The following is a 19,265-nucleotide window of genomic DNA, read 5'->3' on the forward strand; positions in this document are numbered from 1 at the left end:
AAGTCACTATTGTTAGAACACACACTCATGTGCTTTTATCTTTGGCTGTGCGCCCGTTTCTACTGACATAAAAACCTCTCAGCATTTGTTTCTTGAACTTTTGATGTAGGCTAGTTTGTATGCTGTGTAATGATATCCTATGTCACAGGGAAATTGTTCTGAATACATTTTCAGAACGAACAAGAGTAAGCATGAAAACAGGAAAGGAAGCAATACATTAACAGGCTCTATATAAACGTAATTTATTGTTTGGTAGTTGCTGAGGAATATTTCAAATGAGAGGAAAAATACTGAAGTATGCAGTCATGAACTTGTACCAAGAAATAAATGGCAAATGCGTAGCCATCCAGATCTCGATTGTACAGGAGATAGCATTAATTCTAGAACAAGATGGATAAATGTAGCAGGTGGATTCAGCTGCACGATTTTTTATGAAGGTTTTTAGAACATATAGCCATTCATATTTTAAACCGTTAGCCTATTAAGCTTCAGAGATAATCAGTCGTATTTTCATTTTTGCAGATTGAAGAAGTGGAAATTATTCTGCCAAATAAACATTACTTTAACATTGACTTGTCAAAGATGGGACTGAGAAATGACGATGAGGTAAGGATAAGATTACTTAACTTGAAACATAAGTACTACCTGATTATTCTGATGGGTACGCAACAAGGATGTCAGGATGTGAATTATGTAATTACTAGTATAAGCAACAACAAACCTTCACAACCTTAGCATATGACACTGAAGTGGGGATTCTGACATTGACAAAGTTGAAAATATAATGATAAATATTTGCATTTATGTTTTCTTCATTTATTAATTTCAACTGGAATATCAGGTAAGCATTGAATGGAACAGCTGTTTTTAGACACACAGGCCCAGATTCACAAAGGTAACTTACACTTTTGAGTTAGTTTACTGCTTTTCGGAATTCTTACATTATGTTTAAATTCAAAACAGGGTATTAAACAATTTTATAATTAAATAACATATAGCTTATAAATATTTGTTACCATTAATTTATATTCATTTAAATGTTTTCCTATTTTAAATATATTAACTTAATATAACATTATTTCCTGTAGAGTCTTATTTGAAGTCTCTGCTTTAATTAGTTCCTCAGAAGGGGTGTTGCAGTACCAGTGATTGGCCAAGGGTAGTGCGGGACGTTTTGTTTTTGTAGTAACTTACACTGGCAGTTTGTGAACATCGAACAGTAGTAAACGTACTCAAAAGTGTTAACTTACTCACAAGTGTAAGTTACCTTTTTGAATCAGGCCCTCAAAGAGGAAAGACTCAAAAGTGTATATAATAAGGTGAGAACCTCCTTCCAACCATCCACAGGGCTGCCTGGATTATTCTTTAAAGATGATGTCCATAACAGCCACTTTGTTTATGATATCTTTATTCTAAACCCATGTTATGATTTTTCAATAATCTGTGGTATAGGAAACTAATAAAAACTCAATCTTCAAACTGTAGCCTTGAACTGCAGTATTTCCTCAATCACTTAATTGAAATCAAGCACAGTGCTTGCTGTAAAGTGGATTATGACATATGCTGTCATACATTTCTCACTGATGTTTGCTGGGATTAAATAAAGCTCTGTAATATTTAGATAATGCTCAATTCTGAATTACTTACTCATTGCTGTAAGGCTGATTTCCCTTTAGCATCAATACCTCCCACACTCCTGAAATAGACCTCCATGCAATAACCTGCATACCCACACTGGGATCTGAGTGTGATGGAGGACAAAGTGAGGGTAAATATGTTAACTGGTTGCTTTTTGATTGATGCTTTTTGTTCACAAGTTCCTGTTTTAAAATGAACGCTGTGTGCACAAGCAACAGCACAACTTACTAAAGGAATGCGAAGTTACTGGTGTGTTTCTTCACTGCACCCTCGCTTTGGAAAAATGTGATGTGAACAACTGTGGATCAGCAGATCTATCATCTAGACCTCAATTCATAAAGCTCGTATGGCAATAATAAGGTGGGGGCTGAATACTTCCCTCTTTGGGGAATCCAAGTATCTGCTTTTACTTCTTTATAAACACCAAAAACTGTGTGAAAGTAGTCAAGAAGTCAAACTTTTCCAAATGGCTTTAACCTGTCCATTTAGTCTGATTTTGCAAGCTGCGTTCTGTCACCTCAGCTGTATGTGACCCTCTTTTGAGAGTTTTTTAAGGGTATTCTTTATCAACAGGTACTGCTGCCTGTGGACAAACCTGCTGGTAACATCACTGCCACTTTGAGAAGAAAAATACCATCGAAGCTATGATTTAAAGATAGAAGAAGACGCCTAGACCTGCTTGCATCTCACCTCGAGAGCCCTTCTAGTTCAGGAATACATTAAAAAATAATTTGAATTGATTTTTCTATATATATTTCAGAATTATGACACTCACTGTCTTTAGGTATTCATAGTGGCACAAAAATTGGATGTTACGGAAAGTCACGAGACGGCAGCGCCTGGTACAATTCTATTTAACATTGGTTGGCTGATTAGGCAGGCTATATGATTAAAAAAACGTTTTGGGATGGTTGTCTCAATCATAGTAACTGGAAATCCGAACTCTGGAGACAGTCCTAGCCTAGATTGATGATGCCCTGCAATGTATTTAACTTTTTTTAATTTGTCTTCTTATCTCTTCTCTGTTACTTTTTTCCGCTAGGGATCTGGAGACTTTAGCCAAAAGATTCTGCAACTGTCAGTTTTTTTATGCATTTACTGTAGTAAGACCCGTCCATGTTTCAGATGCCCTCAAAACCAAGACATTGAATGCAGGTTATTGGTACTAGTCTAGTTCTTATAAATATTTGGAGAAACGAATTTGCACATATATTAGAAATATTTGGGCAGCAGATGCAATATAATGTTAAATTAAACATACTCGGAGTCAGTGAATCAAAACTAGTCTCATAACTATGGATGGTATTTTATATAGCTTAAGGTAATATGCACGCATTGTAAAACTCCACTGTCCCTACAGCCAATATTTATAGAATGTTTGGATGAAATATTAGATTTATCTGCAGTATGTAATAACTATGTAGAGAAGTCTACGAAAATGTTGTTCAGAAAGCTTTGTGATAATTTTCTTGAATCATTTATCTTAATCTTTTTTCAGATTTTTGTTTTAATTACCAAATGCAGTACTACATATAGCATTATGTATCAAAATCAGATAAGATATGAAATAAACAATCAAAAACCTAGCGAGAGATGTGATACATTGCCCGCAGGATTTATTAATATATTAGCCAATTGTATTTGTTACATATACATTCATTTTTACTGTAAAGTTTGCCAGAATCAAATTACGTATGACGCACTTCATTTGAAATAGCAAAGTATGTGCATAACATGAGGCCATTGTTGTGTTGGGGGCCCTAGGCCCACATGCTTCTAAATGAATGGCACAGACAGTGCTTGGTTACTAAACTGGCCACGGGCCACCAGGGCCCTTTTATTTGCAGGGTCACTCTTGATGCCTGTGGTGGATGGGTGTGGGGTGCAAGTGTGTCCAGCCCTCTAGGGAGTGGCTGGCAAACTAAGTGCCTGCTGAGACACTAGAACGTGTCCAGCACAACACTCCCTTCCTCTCCAACTTTATTAAAAACAAAACAAAAGTCCAACCTATGGAAAAAAAACTGTGCACATGGATGGGACACCACTCAGCCTCTCGGTCTTGAGAGGTAGTCACTGCGGGTCCACGGTGTACAGGTGCAGCTGGGAGCACCGGGGCATCTCGGCATATGTCCATAATTTAACCAGCTACCAATGGGCAGGAACGATGCGTCAAAGGAATCTGGAATCTTTGGCAGCCGATCCACTAGATCAATGTCCACTTACACACTCTGGGGTGGGCCTGTGTGCTCTGGCGGTGATGCTGTTGGTGTCAGCCAACTTAACATGGTGCATCAGTAGCGTCGTGGAGTCCCGCTATAGAGTTTTCTCTGGAGGACACCTGGGCACTATGATGACCAATCTGCCGGGACTGGAATGGCATCAATGATGTATAGGACATTATCCTCTGAAGCCGCAGTGTCTCCCGGTAGCCTCAAAACATTTTCTAGTCATTAGCATCCGGTATGAGCAGGTGGTTGGCATCAAAATTATGGGGCTCTGGATCCCAAGACAGCCGTGAGCAACAGCTTTGTTCTAGTCTTGGTAGACCATTCCACCCGGTACCCGCAAGCTATCCCTCTGAGGACAGTGACTGCACCCTTCGTAGGAGGGAAACTGATGGGGAACTTTACCCATGTGGGGTTCCACAAGGAGGTGGTATCTGACTGGGGTACCAACCTCATGGCCATAAAGGCCATTGGGAAGTATTGTGGGGTATCCGGCAAGTTCACCACTCCTTACCCAGACCAATGGGTTGGTTGAAAGGGTCAACCGTACCCTTAAAGACATAATTATGGGTCTACCCAAACCCATGAGGCATAAGTGGGACATCCTGCTGCAATGTCTTTTGTTCGCCTACAGGGAGGTAGCACAGAAGGGGGTTGGGCTTCAGCCCTTTTGAACATCTGTGCAGGTACCCTGTGAGAGGATCTCTCAGTTTGGTTAAGGAAGGCTGAAAGCAAGCTCATAAGACGCCGTCCCAGGGTGTAGTTAGTTACAAGGTGGTGTTCCACAATCAGACAGCCTACTTCTGGAAAGTCACAAAGGAGAATCAGATAGCTAGCCAGGAAGACATGAAATGCTGGTATGGCAAGAATACCACTTCTGGTTGAGTTTCAACCTGGTCAGAAAGTGTGGGTAATGGAGCCATTGGAGCACAGGGCCTTGCAATACCATTGGTCTGGGCCTTATGAGGTGAAGGAGTGCAGGAGTGATGTCACCTACCTGGTGGACCTCAAGACTCCTTGGAACCCATTGAGGGACCTGCATATGAAACGCCTCAAGCTCCGCTTTGAGAGGTCTGAGATTACACTGCTCCTGGTTATGGTGATGGGGTGGAAGAGGGAAGTGACCTCTTCCCGACCTCCTATCTTCCAAGGAGCAGTATGGGTCAGTGGAGGGTGTCAGCATGTCCCCTACACTGACCCTAGATCAACAGAAAGACTGCCACAAGTTGCAGGGGCAGTATGCTGCTTTGTTCCCCCTTACCCCAGGACTTACTACACAATGTACCCATGAAATTGATACTTGGGACAGCACACCTGTTAAGAATAAAATCCATAGGTTGTCTGATAAGGTGAAAGCTAGCATAAGGAGAAAGTCTCCAAGATGCTGGTGTTAGGATTTATTGGAGCTCAACCACTGTTTGGTCCAGCCAAGTGGTTTAGTTCCCAAGCCTGCCCCTCCAGGTATCACACCGAAACATAGGTCCTGTCTAGACTACTGTGGGGTCAATGCAGTCACTAGGACTGACACAAACGTGGTCCTGGCAGGGTTGGAGCACTTCAGTACCACCTACCTAGTTGACATTATGGTCTTCAACTCTAGTTGGGAGGACCACCTGACCCACCTCCAGAAAGGGCTTTAGGCTCTGCAGAGCATAAGCCTGACTATCACTGCCAGTAAGTGCCAGATAGGACATGGTTCTGTGGTCTCCTCGAGAAACCAAGGAGGGGATGGCAAGGTTCAGCCCTCGTAGTCCGAAATTGACACAATTCTGGCTTGGGAACCCCTGAAGACCCAGAAAGAAGTGAAAGCCTTCTAAGGCCTCACTGGGTATTACAGGAGATTCATCAAGGGATATGGCACCACTGTTGCCCGCTTGACAGAGTTGACCTCCAAGAAGGAGTCATGTAAGTGGATCTGGACAGAGGCATTCCAGAAAGCTTTTGACACCCTGAAAAAGCTATGTGCACAGCACCTGTGTTCAAGGCCCCTGATTTCTCCTAAGAGTTTGTTGTGCAGATCTATGCTTCAGAGCATGGAATAGGGGCTATGATCTCAAGGCTAAATGAAGAGGGACTGGATCAGGCTCTAGCCTTCATCAGCTTAATCAGTAGGATGCTACTTCCCAGGGAACAGAGGTGGATTACAACAGAAAGGGAACTCTTTTGCTGTGGCCTGGGCACTGAAAATGCTAAGGCCATACCTGTTTGGCACTCATTTCGTGGACCAGACAGACCACAGGACCCTCAGATGGTTAATGCAGATGAGGGATGAAAATCCCAAACAGTTAAGGTGGTCCATCTCCCTGCAGGGAATAGACTTTATGATGGAACATCATCCTGGAACAGACCATGCCAATGCTGATTGTCTCTCCAATTTTGTCTGCCTTAGTAAGGAGTACCCCCAATTGGTTGGGTATGTCTCCCCACCTTCAGCTGGGGGGACCCGTGTTAGACCTGGCAGCCTTGGCGTGGTTTCTTCGGACTTTTTACCTTTTAACATCTGAAGAACTGTAATCTTCATTCTCAGGGGTCTCACTAATACAAAGAACTTGGCACAGAAGCTGAAATATGAAAAGACATCTTTATTAAACTTTATTAAGTGAGACTACGTCACACAGAAGCCTTGGCAACTGAATGAGGCAGTCTAAAGAGTACAAAACACAGAGGCCTTTTATATGCTTAGGGTTACAAACTCAGCATAAAAGAAAGGGGCAGTCCTAGCTTCTGCAAGCATGCAAAATACCTAATATGGACATACAAGATCTACAAAATATTAGCCAATAGGAGAACATTAAAAAAAAGCATCATATAACCAGAACGTCCCCCTTACGTCGTGTTTCTGCCCAACCCACAAGTAAATTAATTACAGCACCTACAGGTCAATCAGTAATGGCAGGACATGTCTGTATGCAGTTAGGCCAGCTGGTGTCTGAGATTGATTTCAAAGCAAGGACAGAGGGGGGGTTTCAACACGTTGCAGTCCAAAGGGAAGAGACACTTCATGAATAGAGCAGTCTGTGTAAAGGCAACACAAATTGATGACAAATGTAAGATGGAGTCAAAATTAAAGAACCCCACCTCCTGTTTTGCTAACTTTGTTTTTGCTGTCTTTAGGATTCTTAGTAGTTTACCACTGCTAACCAGGGCTAAAGTGCATGTGCTCTGCACTCTAAACAGGGTAACATTGGCTTATCCACAATTGGCATATTTCATTTACTCATGAGTTCCTAGGAAAGTGCACTATATGTGCCCACAGCCTGTAACTTAAAGCTTATTAGTTGGCACGTTAACTTATTAGTGGGCTTGCAGCACTGATTGTGTCATCCACTGCAGCAGCCCTTTAAACATATTTCAGGCCACTTCAGAGTCTGTGTGTGCAGTTTTAAACTGCCATTTTGACCTCACACGTTCACCTGCTCGCTAGGACGAACCTCCCTATTTATTAGATTTGAGTCAACCCTAAGGTAGGCCCGAGGCAGCCCTGAGGACAGGAAACAGTGTATTTATAAAGAAGGACATGTACTTTACCCTTTCACATGCCCAGATAGTGAAAAAATCTTACATTCATTTTTCACTACTGAAAGGCCTATCTCTCCCACAGGTTAACATTTAGATTGCCTTATTACAATTAATTGTAATTTCTAAGAGCAAAAACATAGGAATTTCGAGTTTAGTGTCTCTGAACTCACAATTTTAAACTACAACTTATGGTGAAGTTGAATTTTAAATTACAAGTCTGTGAGGATGTGCAGTCCTTGTAGGCCCGATAGAACATTTTCCCCATTATTTCTCTCCCTCTTCCCTTCTATGTTTTCAGCCCGCCGCTGAGGACTACTATCCCTTTAAGTCCTTCGGCTTTCCAGATCATGTGATGGCGTCACATGACTTCGAGCCCTTCAAGACGGAAGACGCCAGAGGAGGAGGTCGTTCTTTTGGACTTTCGGACCCAGCGAGACCACGAGGCAAGAGGAGAAGCTCGTTGTGAGGCCCTGAAAGGAACCCGGACACCGACAAGACCAGGAGGAAGACACCGGACGCGCTGAAGACCGCCCGAGTCCCGACGCGAACGAGGGAGTAACAGAGGGGCAGCCAGACCCTACCTGGCAACGCGGAAACTCCCACCACAGCCCGGAGGGTCGTGGCTTTACAAGATACGGGGGCGCCTTGGTTTCAACTGGGGGCGTGTAAGTGAGGAATCGAAGGGAGGAGGTGTAAAGGAGGGAAATCTCTGACACCGTAACTGGGCTCCCTTACAAAAAGACGTCCTCTGCACAAACGTCACTGGTGACGGTAGCGGTGAAAGCATCCCTGCACCCCTTGCTCCCCACGACATTTGTAGAAGGAAAAACACCTTCCTTACGGTTTCCTTTTCTTTTCTTATTTTCTTTGCACGCTCCTGTCCACTAACGAGTTGCTGAAGCCAAGCCAACCCTTGCACTGGATTACAACCAGCATCCTGACTCCACCAGTAAAGGAAACTAAGGGCAGGACTACAACTCCAAGAATTCTTTGGGTTACATATACTATTAAATAAACCCAAGTAACTGATACTACCCCTTTGTCCTGGTCTGCTTCTCCACCGCGCCACAAAGTCTGAAAATGGCACTGTTAGAAAGTTGGTATTTTCTTACTTAAACAATTCTGTGCCTCTGCCTGTCTGTGAATACACATCTGGTTTGGGTGACAGTTGGGCTTTGTGCATTTCCTCTTGGCAGTAACACTCAAAGGGAGCTAGGGTGTGACATTTACATCCTGATGGGCCATCACCAGGCTGGTGGACCTTCCTGTGCTAGACTGGGAGGGAGGAACTGTCACTTGCACAGATCTGTAACCCCCAGTGTAGTGAGTCTGGAACAAGAGCAGGAGAGACAAGGACCTTGTGTAGTTCAAAAGCCTCTTTAAAGTCTCCCCACTTCAAAGGCACAAATGGATATTAGTACTGGGCCCCTGATTTCCCAATTCAAAACACTGCTGCAACTAAGGCCATTACTTTGCTACCTGCTTTGCTGCGTTGGCCTGCTGAATGCTGCTTCTTGCCTGGGAGTGAAAAGGACTGGACCTGCTCTTTACATCCTTGAACCCACGTTCTCCAAGGACATGCTGATTTGCCTCCTGTTTTGAAGTCTCAGGGCCATCAAAGAATTAATTCAAGTCTGCTTCAGCTGCTGGACTCTGCCAACGGGTGAGTCCTGCCATGTCAAGAGGTGCTCCTAGGAAGAGAGAAGAGCCAATCAGGGAGATGACGGCTGTCACCATCAAACCCAAATGTATATCAGCAACACATGACAGAACTTTGTATCCAGAATAAGTGCCTGTTAGTGGAAATGCTTTGAATGTCTGTAAATATGGTACTTATTATGTGGGCCTTGGCACACATGCTGCACACATGCTGCTAAATGAGTGACAGAGACACTAAGTGCTTGGTTACTAAACTGCCCATGAGCACCCAGGCCGTTTTATTTGCAGGGTGTCGGCCCTCGTGATGCCTGTGGTGGATGATTGTGGGGTGTAAGTGTGTCCAGCCATCTAGGGAGTTACCGGCAAATTATGTACCTGCTGAGAGCCTAGAACATGTCCAGCATGTTACTACAGTCTTCACATAATAGCGAAACAAGCATGAGCTACACTGCAGTCTCATATATTTTAGCTTTCCATTAGAGTCAAGTTTTAGGAGCAATTTCAACATGAAGAGTGCAATCTTTTATGTTGCATCTCACTATACCATGTGGAATAGTCCACTGGAATTGCAATATCACAGGGGTGAGAGGCCATCTCTCCCTGAGTACGTGAATTGTTTAGTTTAGTCTGCGTACAGCGGTACGTGAATAATAAATGGTTATGGGCGCGGTCTCTGCGTCATAGCAGACATGCGCCAACCGAGCACACAAAGCATTGCTGTCCGTGTCTTAATTAGCAACCAATATGGCCATGAAATCAAAGGCCCCGACATCATGCATTTGCATGCTTGTAACTAGCGTGTTGCCGCAAGGCAGCGATTAAGGTTCAAATACAACATTGGTGGCAAGGGTGGTTTGATGAGGAGCTCATGCGACGGCTGCGCATGTGTTACACTGTGTGCGTACAGTTTCCTGCGCGGTGCCACGGTGACCTCCCCACTCGATGTCACGCTGGGTGAGTATGCGGCCAAATGTGAAGAGAGTATCGCGGCGTGGCAAGTAAAAAAGGCTTCGCAACAGTGGGTTGCACACCTGGTGAGGCGGTGTCTGCAAGCTGCGTCTGGCAACATCAATGATTAAGTCCCTGAGAGCTGAAGGAGTCTGTCGGGTGGAAAGGGAGGCTCAGTGAGTAGCGCTGCTGTGGGTGACACCACCACGAGGTGTGGAAGGAGTGTGTGTGGCATTGCGCAGTGCACATACCATGTGCTCAGTGGACAGTGAGGTAATCAGACACCCCAGTCATTATAGCTCAGTTCCCTACAATGGAACCCTTCATTGTGGAGGGGTTACCCTCGACTCAAGCCCTAAAATGGAAGGGGTGGGTAGAGCGAGTGCAGCTGTTCATTTGGGTCACCCAAGTGGAGGATGAGCAGAAAAGGTAGATGATATCGCATCTGGGTGGAAAGGATGTATACAAAATAGCCAAGACGGCCAATGAAGCAGTGCCTAAAACCCACCTCACACTGATTGCTGCTTTGAATGCCCATTTCGAACCGATCTCTAACCAGGACTATGAACGGTTAATTTTCAGGCAAGCCAGACAGCAACATGAGGAGCCGCTAGATGTGTTTCATGCAAGGCATAAAGAGTTAGTGGCCACGTGTGGATTTCGTGATGAGGTGGAAGAGATCAGAGGCCAGATCATTCAGGGGTGTGCGTCTGCGGAGCTAAGAGAACATATACTAGAAGAATCAGGAAAACCATTGGCAGAGATACTTACACTGGGGAGAACCAAAGAACTGTCAAAGGCCCGGGCGGCGCACATGGAAGTGGCCTTGCAGGACCCCGTCAAAACAGAACCGGTGAATGCCATTAAGTCCGAGGCCGGAGTCAGATCCACAAAACCTCTCGAAAACAGACCACGCACATGTGGATACTGCAGAGGTCCCTCTCAAAGACAGCCAGTGTGTCCTGCAAAAGGAAAAAGGTGCACAGCGTGTGGCAAGATTCATGAAAGTATGCAGATCGAACAGAAGGCGAGCGATGACTCCCCAGGTGAATATGATTCCTGAAGCTTCAATGCCTGGCAGCGACATGGACGAGGATGCCCAAGAAGAACACAGCGTCCATTCGGTATTCACAGTGGGATCAGCATCCACATCCTGGAGTCCAGTACTACAGTATGAGATTAAAGTGTGGAACCATGTGACGACAGCCATCGTAGACACAGGGGCTACCATTAACATCATGTCCCAAGACACGCATACGGAAATGAGACAACTACCAGCTCTGGCACCGGCCACCATCACAGTGTTTGCTTATGGATAGTCCAAGCCTCTGGCAATCAAAGGCAAGTTCAAAACCACAGTGGAATATGATCAGAACAAAGTGGACACCGTGATATATGTCACAGAGAAAGGACGTGGGATGCTGTAGGGTTGTAAGTCGACAGAGGCCCTAGGGATAGTCAAATTCGTGTTTGGAACCGCCAAGGAGGGGTAAGCCAAATACTGCAAGAATTCCCCAAGGTATTTGAAGGAATTTGGTGCCTCAAGGACAAACAAGGACACCTCCATATAGATCCTTCCGTACACCCCGTAGCCCTTCGACACCAGTGAGTGGCATTCCAGCTGAGGCCATTGGTCGAGAGGGAACTGTAGCGATTCTGAGCGAAATGCAGAAGGTGCGGCGTCGAAGACGCCGTAAAACTACAAGTCCCAGAATGCCCTGGGCCCTAGCAGTCCGGAAACGGCGACAGAGAGAAGGGTATAAAAGCACCTCCCAAGAAGTAGGAGGTGCTTGTCAATCTTCCCGGATTCCGAGCCTGTACCCGACATCATCCCGCTATTTGGATTCATACAGCTGAACCCGCGGACGCTTTCCTTCCCGCTCTTCGGATTCATACAGCTGAACCCGCGGACGCTTTCCTTCCCGCTCTTTGGATTCCTTCAGCTGAACCCGGGGACGCTTTCCTTCCTGCTCTTTGGATTCCTTCAGCTGAACCCGCGGACGCTTTCCTTCCCGCTACCTGAGTGGAGGTAAGACTTTGCACGGCCGTGCAACCTTGTGTGGCTACTTTTTGTTTTCTGTTTGAACCTTCTGTTACCACCACACCGGAGTAACTCTCCCGGTCAGACTTCCCCGACTTGCTAGTAACTGTGTGTGACGAACTGTCAGCATGCACAGTGACACCTAGTGGGTTCCTCCTGAACTACGGTGCTTTTTCAGAGTCCTGTGCAATAACAGCCTGAGGAGCATCGACAGAGTTCCTGACCCTTTACACGCCAAGACCCGACCTCGAACACTGTGGGGCATACAGTGAGTGGTTCCCCATGCACCCTTTTAAATTGTTGTCTAGCCTTTTCCTGTGAACGTAGTAACGGTGTCCTTTATTTTCTTAGTGTCAAAGAACCACGCTAGACCAGACCAAGAGGGTGCCCCCCAGGATATAACCCTTCCCTCTTCCCCCGGAGTGCTATCTGTCTCCAGTGTGTTCACCGCATAGGGAGGGTTGGCATTTAAGGGAATTGGGAGGTATCTCTTCAGACTGTGGTCCCCGCGGGCAAGAAGAGACAGGTTAGTGGTAACTCCGAACATCTTGGGGTGCCTAACCGTCTGGACCCTGACAGATTGACAAGCCCACGACAGTCGTCCTGCCCGGACTATGGATACCGGCGCAGTACTTGCCTCTTTACTCGAAAGCTTTAACGTGCTTCAACAAGAGGTGCACGCCTCCCGAGTAGAAAATCAAGAGATGAAAAGGGACATGAACACCATGCGCAGGGAATTCGCAGGTCTAGCGCGCAAAGGCCCTGGAACAGGGTCCTACATTAGGGAGGCCACACTCCCTCCACCGGGACACCCCACGCCCCCTCCCTCTTCCCAGGGAGCTGCAGGGGGTGGATTCTTTACTTCCGCCACAGGTCCCTCGACCTCCACGGACCAAACCCCTACGGTCCACATCATACAAAACCAGGGTATTCCGCTAGCCCCACCCGAACGGTTTTATGGTGATCCTAAGAAGTTCGAGACCTTCCTGAACCAGTGCAGGCTCCATTACCTTTGTAAACCCACTATGTTTAGGGACGATGCGGCGAAAACCGCATTTATGATGTCCTATATGGGGGGGAATGCAGCCAGCTGGACCATCCCTCTAATGGAAAGAAACGATCCTGTGTTACACCAATTCGCTGACTTCTGTACCGCTTTAAGGAAACTGTTTGATCGCAAGTCCCACATGTTGACCCTGGATAAGGAACTACTTACACTGCGACAAGGATCACAGGACTTGTTGTCCTATATTATGTCCTTCAATCGCCTCGTGGTTGAAACAGACTGGCCACAGGAAAAAAGAACCTCCTTGTTCTACCAAGGTCTAAGAGGAGAATTTAAAGATGTACTATCACAGGTAGTTCAGCTACCCGACACCTGTGAGGAGTTGATCGATCTTACGGTACAGTTGGATCATCGGTTGGTGGAAAGACGTGGGGATCGGAACAAGGGTGAGATAAGAGGCTGGTATCCCAAACCAAAACTCCTTATTGACGAAAACCCCAAGTCTACCGAAAGTATTGAGCTTATGCAGATCGGGGGTATTCGTGGCCCTCTTACCACTGAAGAACGTGAACGCAGGAGGAAAATGAAGCTTTGTTTATACTGCGGCAAGAGTGGGCACTTCATAAGGGAGTGCAAGGCCAGGGCCCAACAACCAGACAGAAATCCAGCGCCACGTAGAACCGCAGCTCTGGGAACGAAAGAGACATCGGAAAACTGAAGAGTCCGAACCAGATAGAGATCACTGGGTTGGACGCAAAAAACACACCGATCTCCTCGTTACTCGCTAATATGTTGATGCCAGCTGTGGCCCACCTCAACTTGGCAGTCTCCTTGTGGGTGACAGACGAAGAAGTCATCAAGGTGGATGCCCTGCTGGATTCCGGGGCTACCGGTAACTATATGGATATCGAGTACGCTCGCTCCTTGGGAATCACATGGGAAAAGAAAGAAGAACCTGAGTACGTGAAAGCGGTGGATGGCTCCGCGTTATCCTCTGGACCCGTAGTGAGGCATACTCAGCCACTGCGAATGCACGTCCAGACAGAACATACTGAGCACATCCAGTTTGACCTCATCGCTGCTCCTCAGTTCCGTCTCATCCTTGGAATGCCATGGCTGACCTTGCATAACCCCACCGTGAGCTGGGCTGCACGCACGGTATCCCTGGACTCGGCGTATTGTGGGGAACATTGCCGTCATCCTATCCCCTTTTCCTCGGTGGCAAGGGACGGAGATTCCTCTTGTGCACTATTCTTGGCAGTAGCCTGCGCAACAGAACTGACGTGTAGCGCCACCACCCTGCCAGATGTCTATGAGGAGTTCCGACCTCTGTTTGATAAACAGAAAGCCACTCGTTTACCACCTCATCGGGTCTATGACTGTTGTATAGACCTGTTACCAGGTGCGGCCATACCCTGCAGCAAAGTCTATGCCCTCACTGAAAATGAAAACACGTATTTAAGAAACTACATAGACGACAACCTGGCCTCTGGTTTCATTCGTCACTCCACGTCCCCGGCTTCTTCGCCCCTGTTTTTTATTTCGAAGAAGGATTGTGCGGAACTAAGAACTTGTATCGACTACAGGGCCCTGAATAACATCACGGTTAAAAACAGGTACCCCCTACCGCTTATCTCGGTTCTGATGGACCAATTACACGGGGCACGATACTTCACTAAGCTGGACTTAAGAGGGGCCTACCATTTGGTCAAAGTCAAAAGAGGAGACGAATGGAAGACGGCCTTCCGAGCCAAGTTTGGCCTTTTTGAGTACAGAGTCATGCCGTTTGGTCTCTGCAACGCCCCGGCAGCCTTCCAGTATTTCATGGACGAAGTGCTGAGAGGACTGCTCGACACCATCTGCATGGTGTATATCGACGATATCCTCGTCTACTCTCGTACGTTACGGGAACATGTGGAACACGTCAGGGAAGTACTGGGTCGGTTGCAGCAGCATAACTTGTATGCCAAACTTGAGAAATGCATCTTTCATACCCAGGAAGTGTCCTTTCTGGGATACGTGATCAATGCAAACGGCTTTCAGATGGAGGACGGTAAGGTAGAAGCCATCACAAAATGGAAAAACCCTCAGTGTGCCAAATCCATACAAAGCTTTCTGGGGTTTGCTAATTATTACCGGAGATTCATCCAAGATTTCTCCAAGATCATACATCCCTTGTCCAAACTGCTGAGGAAAAACGTACCCTTCCACTGGGGGGAAGAAGCCGAGCAATCGTTCCGGTACTTGAAAGAAAGATTCACGCAGGCACCGATTCTGAGACATCCTGATGCTCGTCTCCCTTACATACTGGAAACTGATGCGTCCCAATACGCATTGGGAGGGGTCCTTTCACAAAGACATCCCTCAACAGGGCAGATCCACCCAGTGGCGTTCTACTCGAAGAAACTCAGCCCTAGTGAACACAATTCACACTAGTGATCGCGGACAAAGAATTACTGGCTATAAAGAGGGGGTGCGAAGAGTGGAGTCATTATTTAATGGGGGCCCGTCAACCCTTCGAAATCTACACGGACCATCGGAACCTATTGTTCCTCAAAACATCCAAGGCTTTGACACCGCGACAACTCCGCTGGACACTTTTTCTCGGACTATGATTTTGTCATCAAGTACCGCCCGGGGCCACAAAATGGGAAGGCCGACGCTCTCTCTAGGAGTCCAGACGTCCATCCACAACAGCCACCTGTAGACCAGGAGCCGCCATCCATCTTGTCCGAAAAAGTCTTTCCAGAACCCACACTAGCCTTGCTCACGTCCGCTGATTTCCTCGAGGATCTTAAGGTTGCAGTGGCAGAGATTGACGACAACGCCTGGCTACAAGAAGACCCCCAGAGACGAACAGTGAAAGACGGCCTCCTGTACTATCGTCATGCCATGTACGTACCTGACCCAGGGTTACAGATTCAAGTGCTAAATTGGGCTCATGACTCCATATTAGGAGGCCACTGGGGGGTGTACAAAACCGTCTCCACCATGGAACGCTCTTTCTGGTGGTCATCTCTGAGGGACGACACCAAGAAATACATCAGGAACTGTGCAGTGTGTGTTCAAGGTAAAGCGCAACATAGCAGGCCGACGGGGCTTCTCCGTTCCATACCCATTCCACCCAAACCGTGGCATACCGTCTCCATGGACTTCATAGTAGAGATGCCCTTGTGTCAAGGAAAAACAGTGATACTGGTTCTGGTAGACCACTTGACCAAAATGGGACATTTCATACCATTAGACAAGATACCATCCTCAGCTGACCTTGCCCAGGTGCTACTACAACATCTAGTCCGGATCCATGGGGTTCCGAGGGTATTCATAACCGACAGAGGGGCGCAATTCACTTCCCGATTCTGGAAGGCCCTCTGTGAAACTATGCACATCGACGCCAGGCTATCTACAAGTTACCATCCGCAAACCGACGGCAAAACAGAACACCTCAACCAAACGGTGGAACAATACCTGCGTTGTTTCTCCTTACAAAACACAACAGATTGGGTTACGCTCTTATGGCTGGCTGAATTCACTTACAACAACTCAAATCATTCTACCCTAGGTTGTTCGCCTTTCTTCTGTCTGCTGGGCTACCACCCCAACATCCTTCCCTTCGAATGGCCTGTTACCATCAATCTCCCTAGCATCCAGGAACATCATGCACACCTACAAGCGGTCCGCCTTGATGCCGTCCGCCATTTAGCTGCTGCTTAAGAGGCTCAGAAAAGGTTCGCAGACAAGAAACGCAGTCCGGAACCGGATTATCATGTTGGTGACAAGGTGTGGCTATCGACCAAAAACATTCACCTTAAAGGCATCAACAAGCTAAAACCGAAGTACATTGGACCGTATAGCGTGGTGGAAATCATCAATCCTATAGCGCTGAGACTTGCCATCCCTCTTTCCTGGCACATCCATCCTGTTTTCCATGTGTCTTTGCTCCAACCCTGTCCCTTAGACACTAGACTAGCCATCCACCCACCGCCTGTGCTGGTTGAAGGGTTGGAGGAGTATGAAGTGCAGGAATTATTGGATTCTAGGATATATCGGGGTAGGATCCAATACCTTGTGGGTTGAAAGGGGTTTGGAGTCGAGGACAGGTCCTGGGAGCCAGAGCAGAACCTTCATTGCCCTGAGTTAGTGGCTCAGTTCCATCAGGCCCATCCGGGCAAGCCAGGTCGACCGCCGAGTCGGCAGTCCTCGAGAGGGGGTTCTGTAGCGATTCTGAGCGAAATGCAGAAGGTGCGGCATCGAAGACGCTGTAAAACTACAAGTCCCAGAATGCCCTGGGCCCTAGCAGTCCGGAAACGGCGACAGAGAGAAGGGTATAAAACCACCTCCCAAGAAGTAGGAGGTGCTTGTCAATCTTCCCGGATTCCGAGCCCGTACCCGACATCATCCCGCTATTTGGATTCATACAGCTGAACCCGCGGACGCTTTCCTTCCCACTCTTCGGATTCATACAGCTGAACCCGCGGACGCTTTCCTTCCCGCTCTTCGGATTCATACAGCTGAACCCGCGGACGCTTTCCTTCCCGCTCTTTGGATTCCTTCAGCTGAACCCGCGGACGCTTTCCTTCCTGCTCTTTGGATTCCTTCAGCTGAACCCGCGGACGCTTTCCTTCCCGCTACCTGAGTGGAGGTAGGACTTTGCACGGCCGTGCAACCTTGTGTGGCTACTTTTTGTTTTCTGTTTGAACCTTCTGTTACCACCACACCGGAGTAACTCTCCCGGTCAGACTTCCCCGACTTGCTGGTAACTGTGTGTGACGAACTGTCAGCATGCACAGTGACACCTAGTGGGTTCCTCCTGAACTACGGTGCTTTTTCAGAGTCCTGTGCAATAACAGCCTGAGGAGCATCGGCAGAGTTCCTGACCCTTTACACGCCAAGACCCAACCTCGAACACTGTGGGGCATACAGTGAGTGGTTCCCCATGCACCCTTCTAAATTGTTGTCTAGCCTTTTCCTGTGAACGTAGTAACGGTGTCCTTTATTTTCTTAGCGTCAAAGAACCACGCTAGACCAGACCAAGAGGCTGCCCCCCAGGATATAACCCTTCCCTCTTCCCCCGGAGTGCTATCTGTCTCCAGTGTGTTCACCGCATTGGGAGGGTTGGCATTTAAGGGAATTGGGAGGTATCTCTTCAGACTGTGGTCCCCGCGGGCAAGAAGAGACAGGTTAGTGGTAACTCCGAACATCTTGGGGTGCCTAACCGTCTGGACCCTGACAGGAACTACAGAAACTTGAAGATGCTGGAATCATAGAGAAAGTGAAAGGCCCAACTCTCTGGGTGTCACCTATTGTTGTGGCCGAAAACCCAAACAACCAGGCGAAGTCTGAATCTGTGTGGGCATGAGGATGCCAAATTTAGCAATCAAATGAGAGCGGCAATTCTCACTGATGACTTTTGATCTCATAGGGGAAATAAGTCAGGCTTGGTGGTTTTCGAAGTTAGATCTGAGGGCTGGGTACCATCAACTAGTCCCCGATGAACAATCCCAGCACATGAGGACTTTTTGACACATGTCGGATTGAGGCGTTATCGAAGATTAAGTTTGGGGATATTGAGTGCCACTGAGATGTTTCAGATCACCATTCGAGAGCTGCTGGCTGATCTACCTGGAGTTGTCAACGTGCGTGATGACATTTTGAACCATGCGAAGTCAATCGCTGAACACAACAGCCGACTAAGAAAAGAACTCCAAAGAATCCAAGACTTGGGTCTAACACTCCACAAGGAAAAATGCGAGTTTCTCCAACACAAACAACAGTTCTTTGGAAAAACATTCTCCGCGGAGGGGATCACACCAGATCCTGAAAAGGTCAGAGACATTAAATAAGTTCCCGCTACAACTAATGTGACCGAAATGCGCAGCTTCCTGGACATGATCAATTATTGTGGTCCCTTCATCAAAGACCTTTCGTCATTGACAATACCATTGAGAGAATGGACCAAGGTCGTTGGCCCCTGGGTATGGCGCCCTGAACAGCAGTCTGCTTTTTTAAAAACCAAGGAAGCTTTGTCAAGCTCTTCCACTTTGAGATATTTTGATTCGCAACTACAGACTCAAGTCCCAATTGATGTTGGGCCAAAGGGACTCGGTGCTGTCCTTTTGCAATGGAAGACAGATGAAGATGAGTGGGCTCCCGTGGTGTTTGCGAGCCGATACCTGACAGACACTGAACAACGGTACTACCAGATAGAGAAGGAGGCTATTGCCATTCA

General features: G+C 47.0%; 1 protein-coding gene across 3 annotated transcripts in view; it reads left to right on the forward strand.

The window, feature by feature from the left end:
* LOC144755616 (uricase-like) overlaps positions 1-3,224 on the forward strand; it is a 256,599-nt gene extending 253,375 nt beyond the window's left edge. For 2 of the 3 annotated variants that reach the window (XM_078644737.1, XM_078644749.1), the window contains 2 exons: positions 523-606; positions 2,212-3,224. In XM_078644737.1, coding sequence (XP_078500863.1) covers positions 523-606; positions 2,212-2,286 — 159 coding nt within the window. In that variant the 3' untranslated portion in view covers positions 2,287-3,224. The remainder of the gene's footprint in view (positions 1-522; positions 607-2,211) is intronic. The other variant, XR_013594943.1, reaches the window with a different exon arrangement.
* Positions 3,225-19,265: the final 16,041 nt, after the last annotated feature.

This window comes from Lissotriton helveticus, chromosome 1_1 (assembly GCF_964261635.1).
Source record: "Lissotriton helveticus chromosome 1_1, aLisHel1.1, whole genome shotgun sequence".
NCBI classification, from domain to species: Eukaryota; Metazoa; Chordata; class Amphibia; order Caudata; family Salamandridae; genus Lissotriton; species Lissotriton helveticus.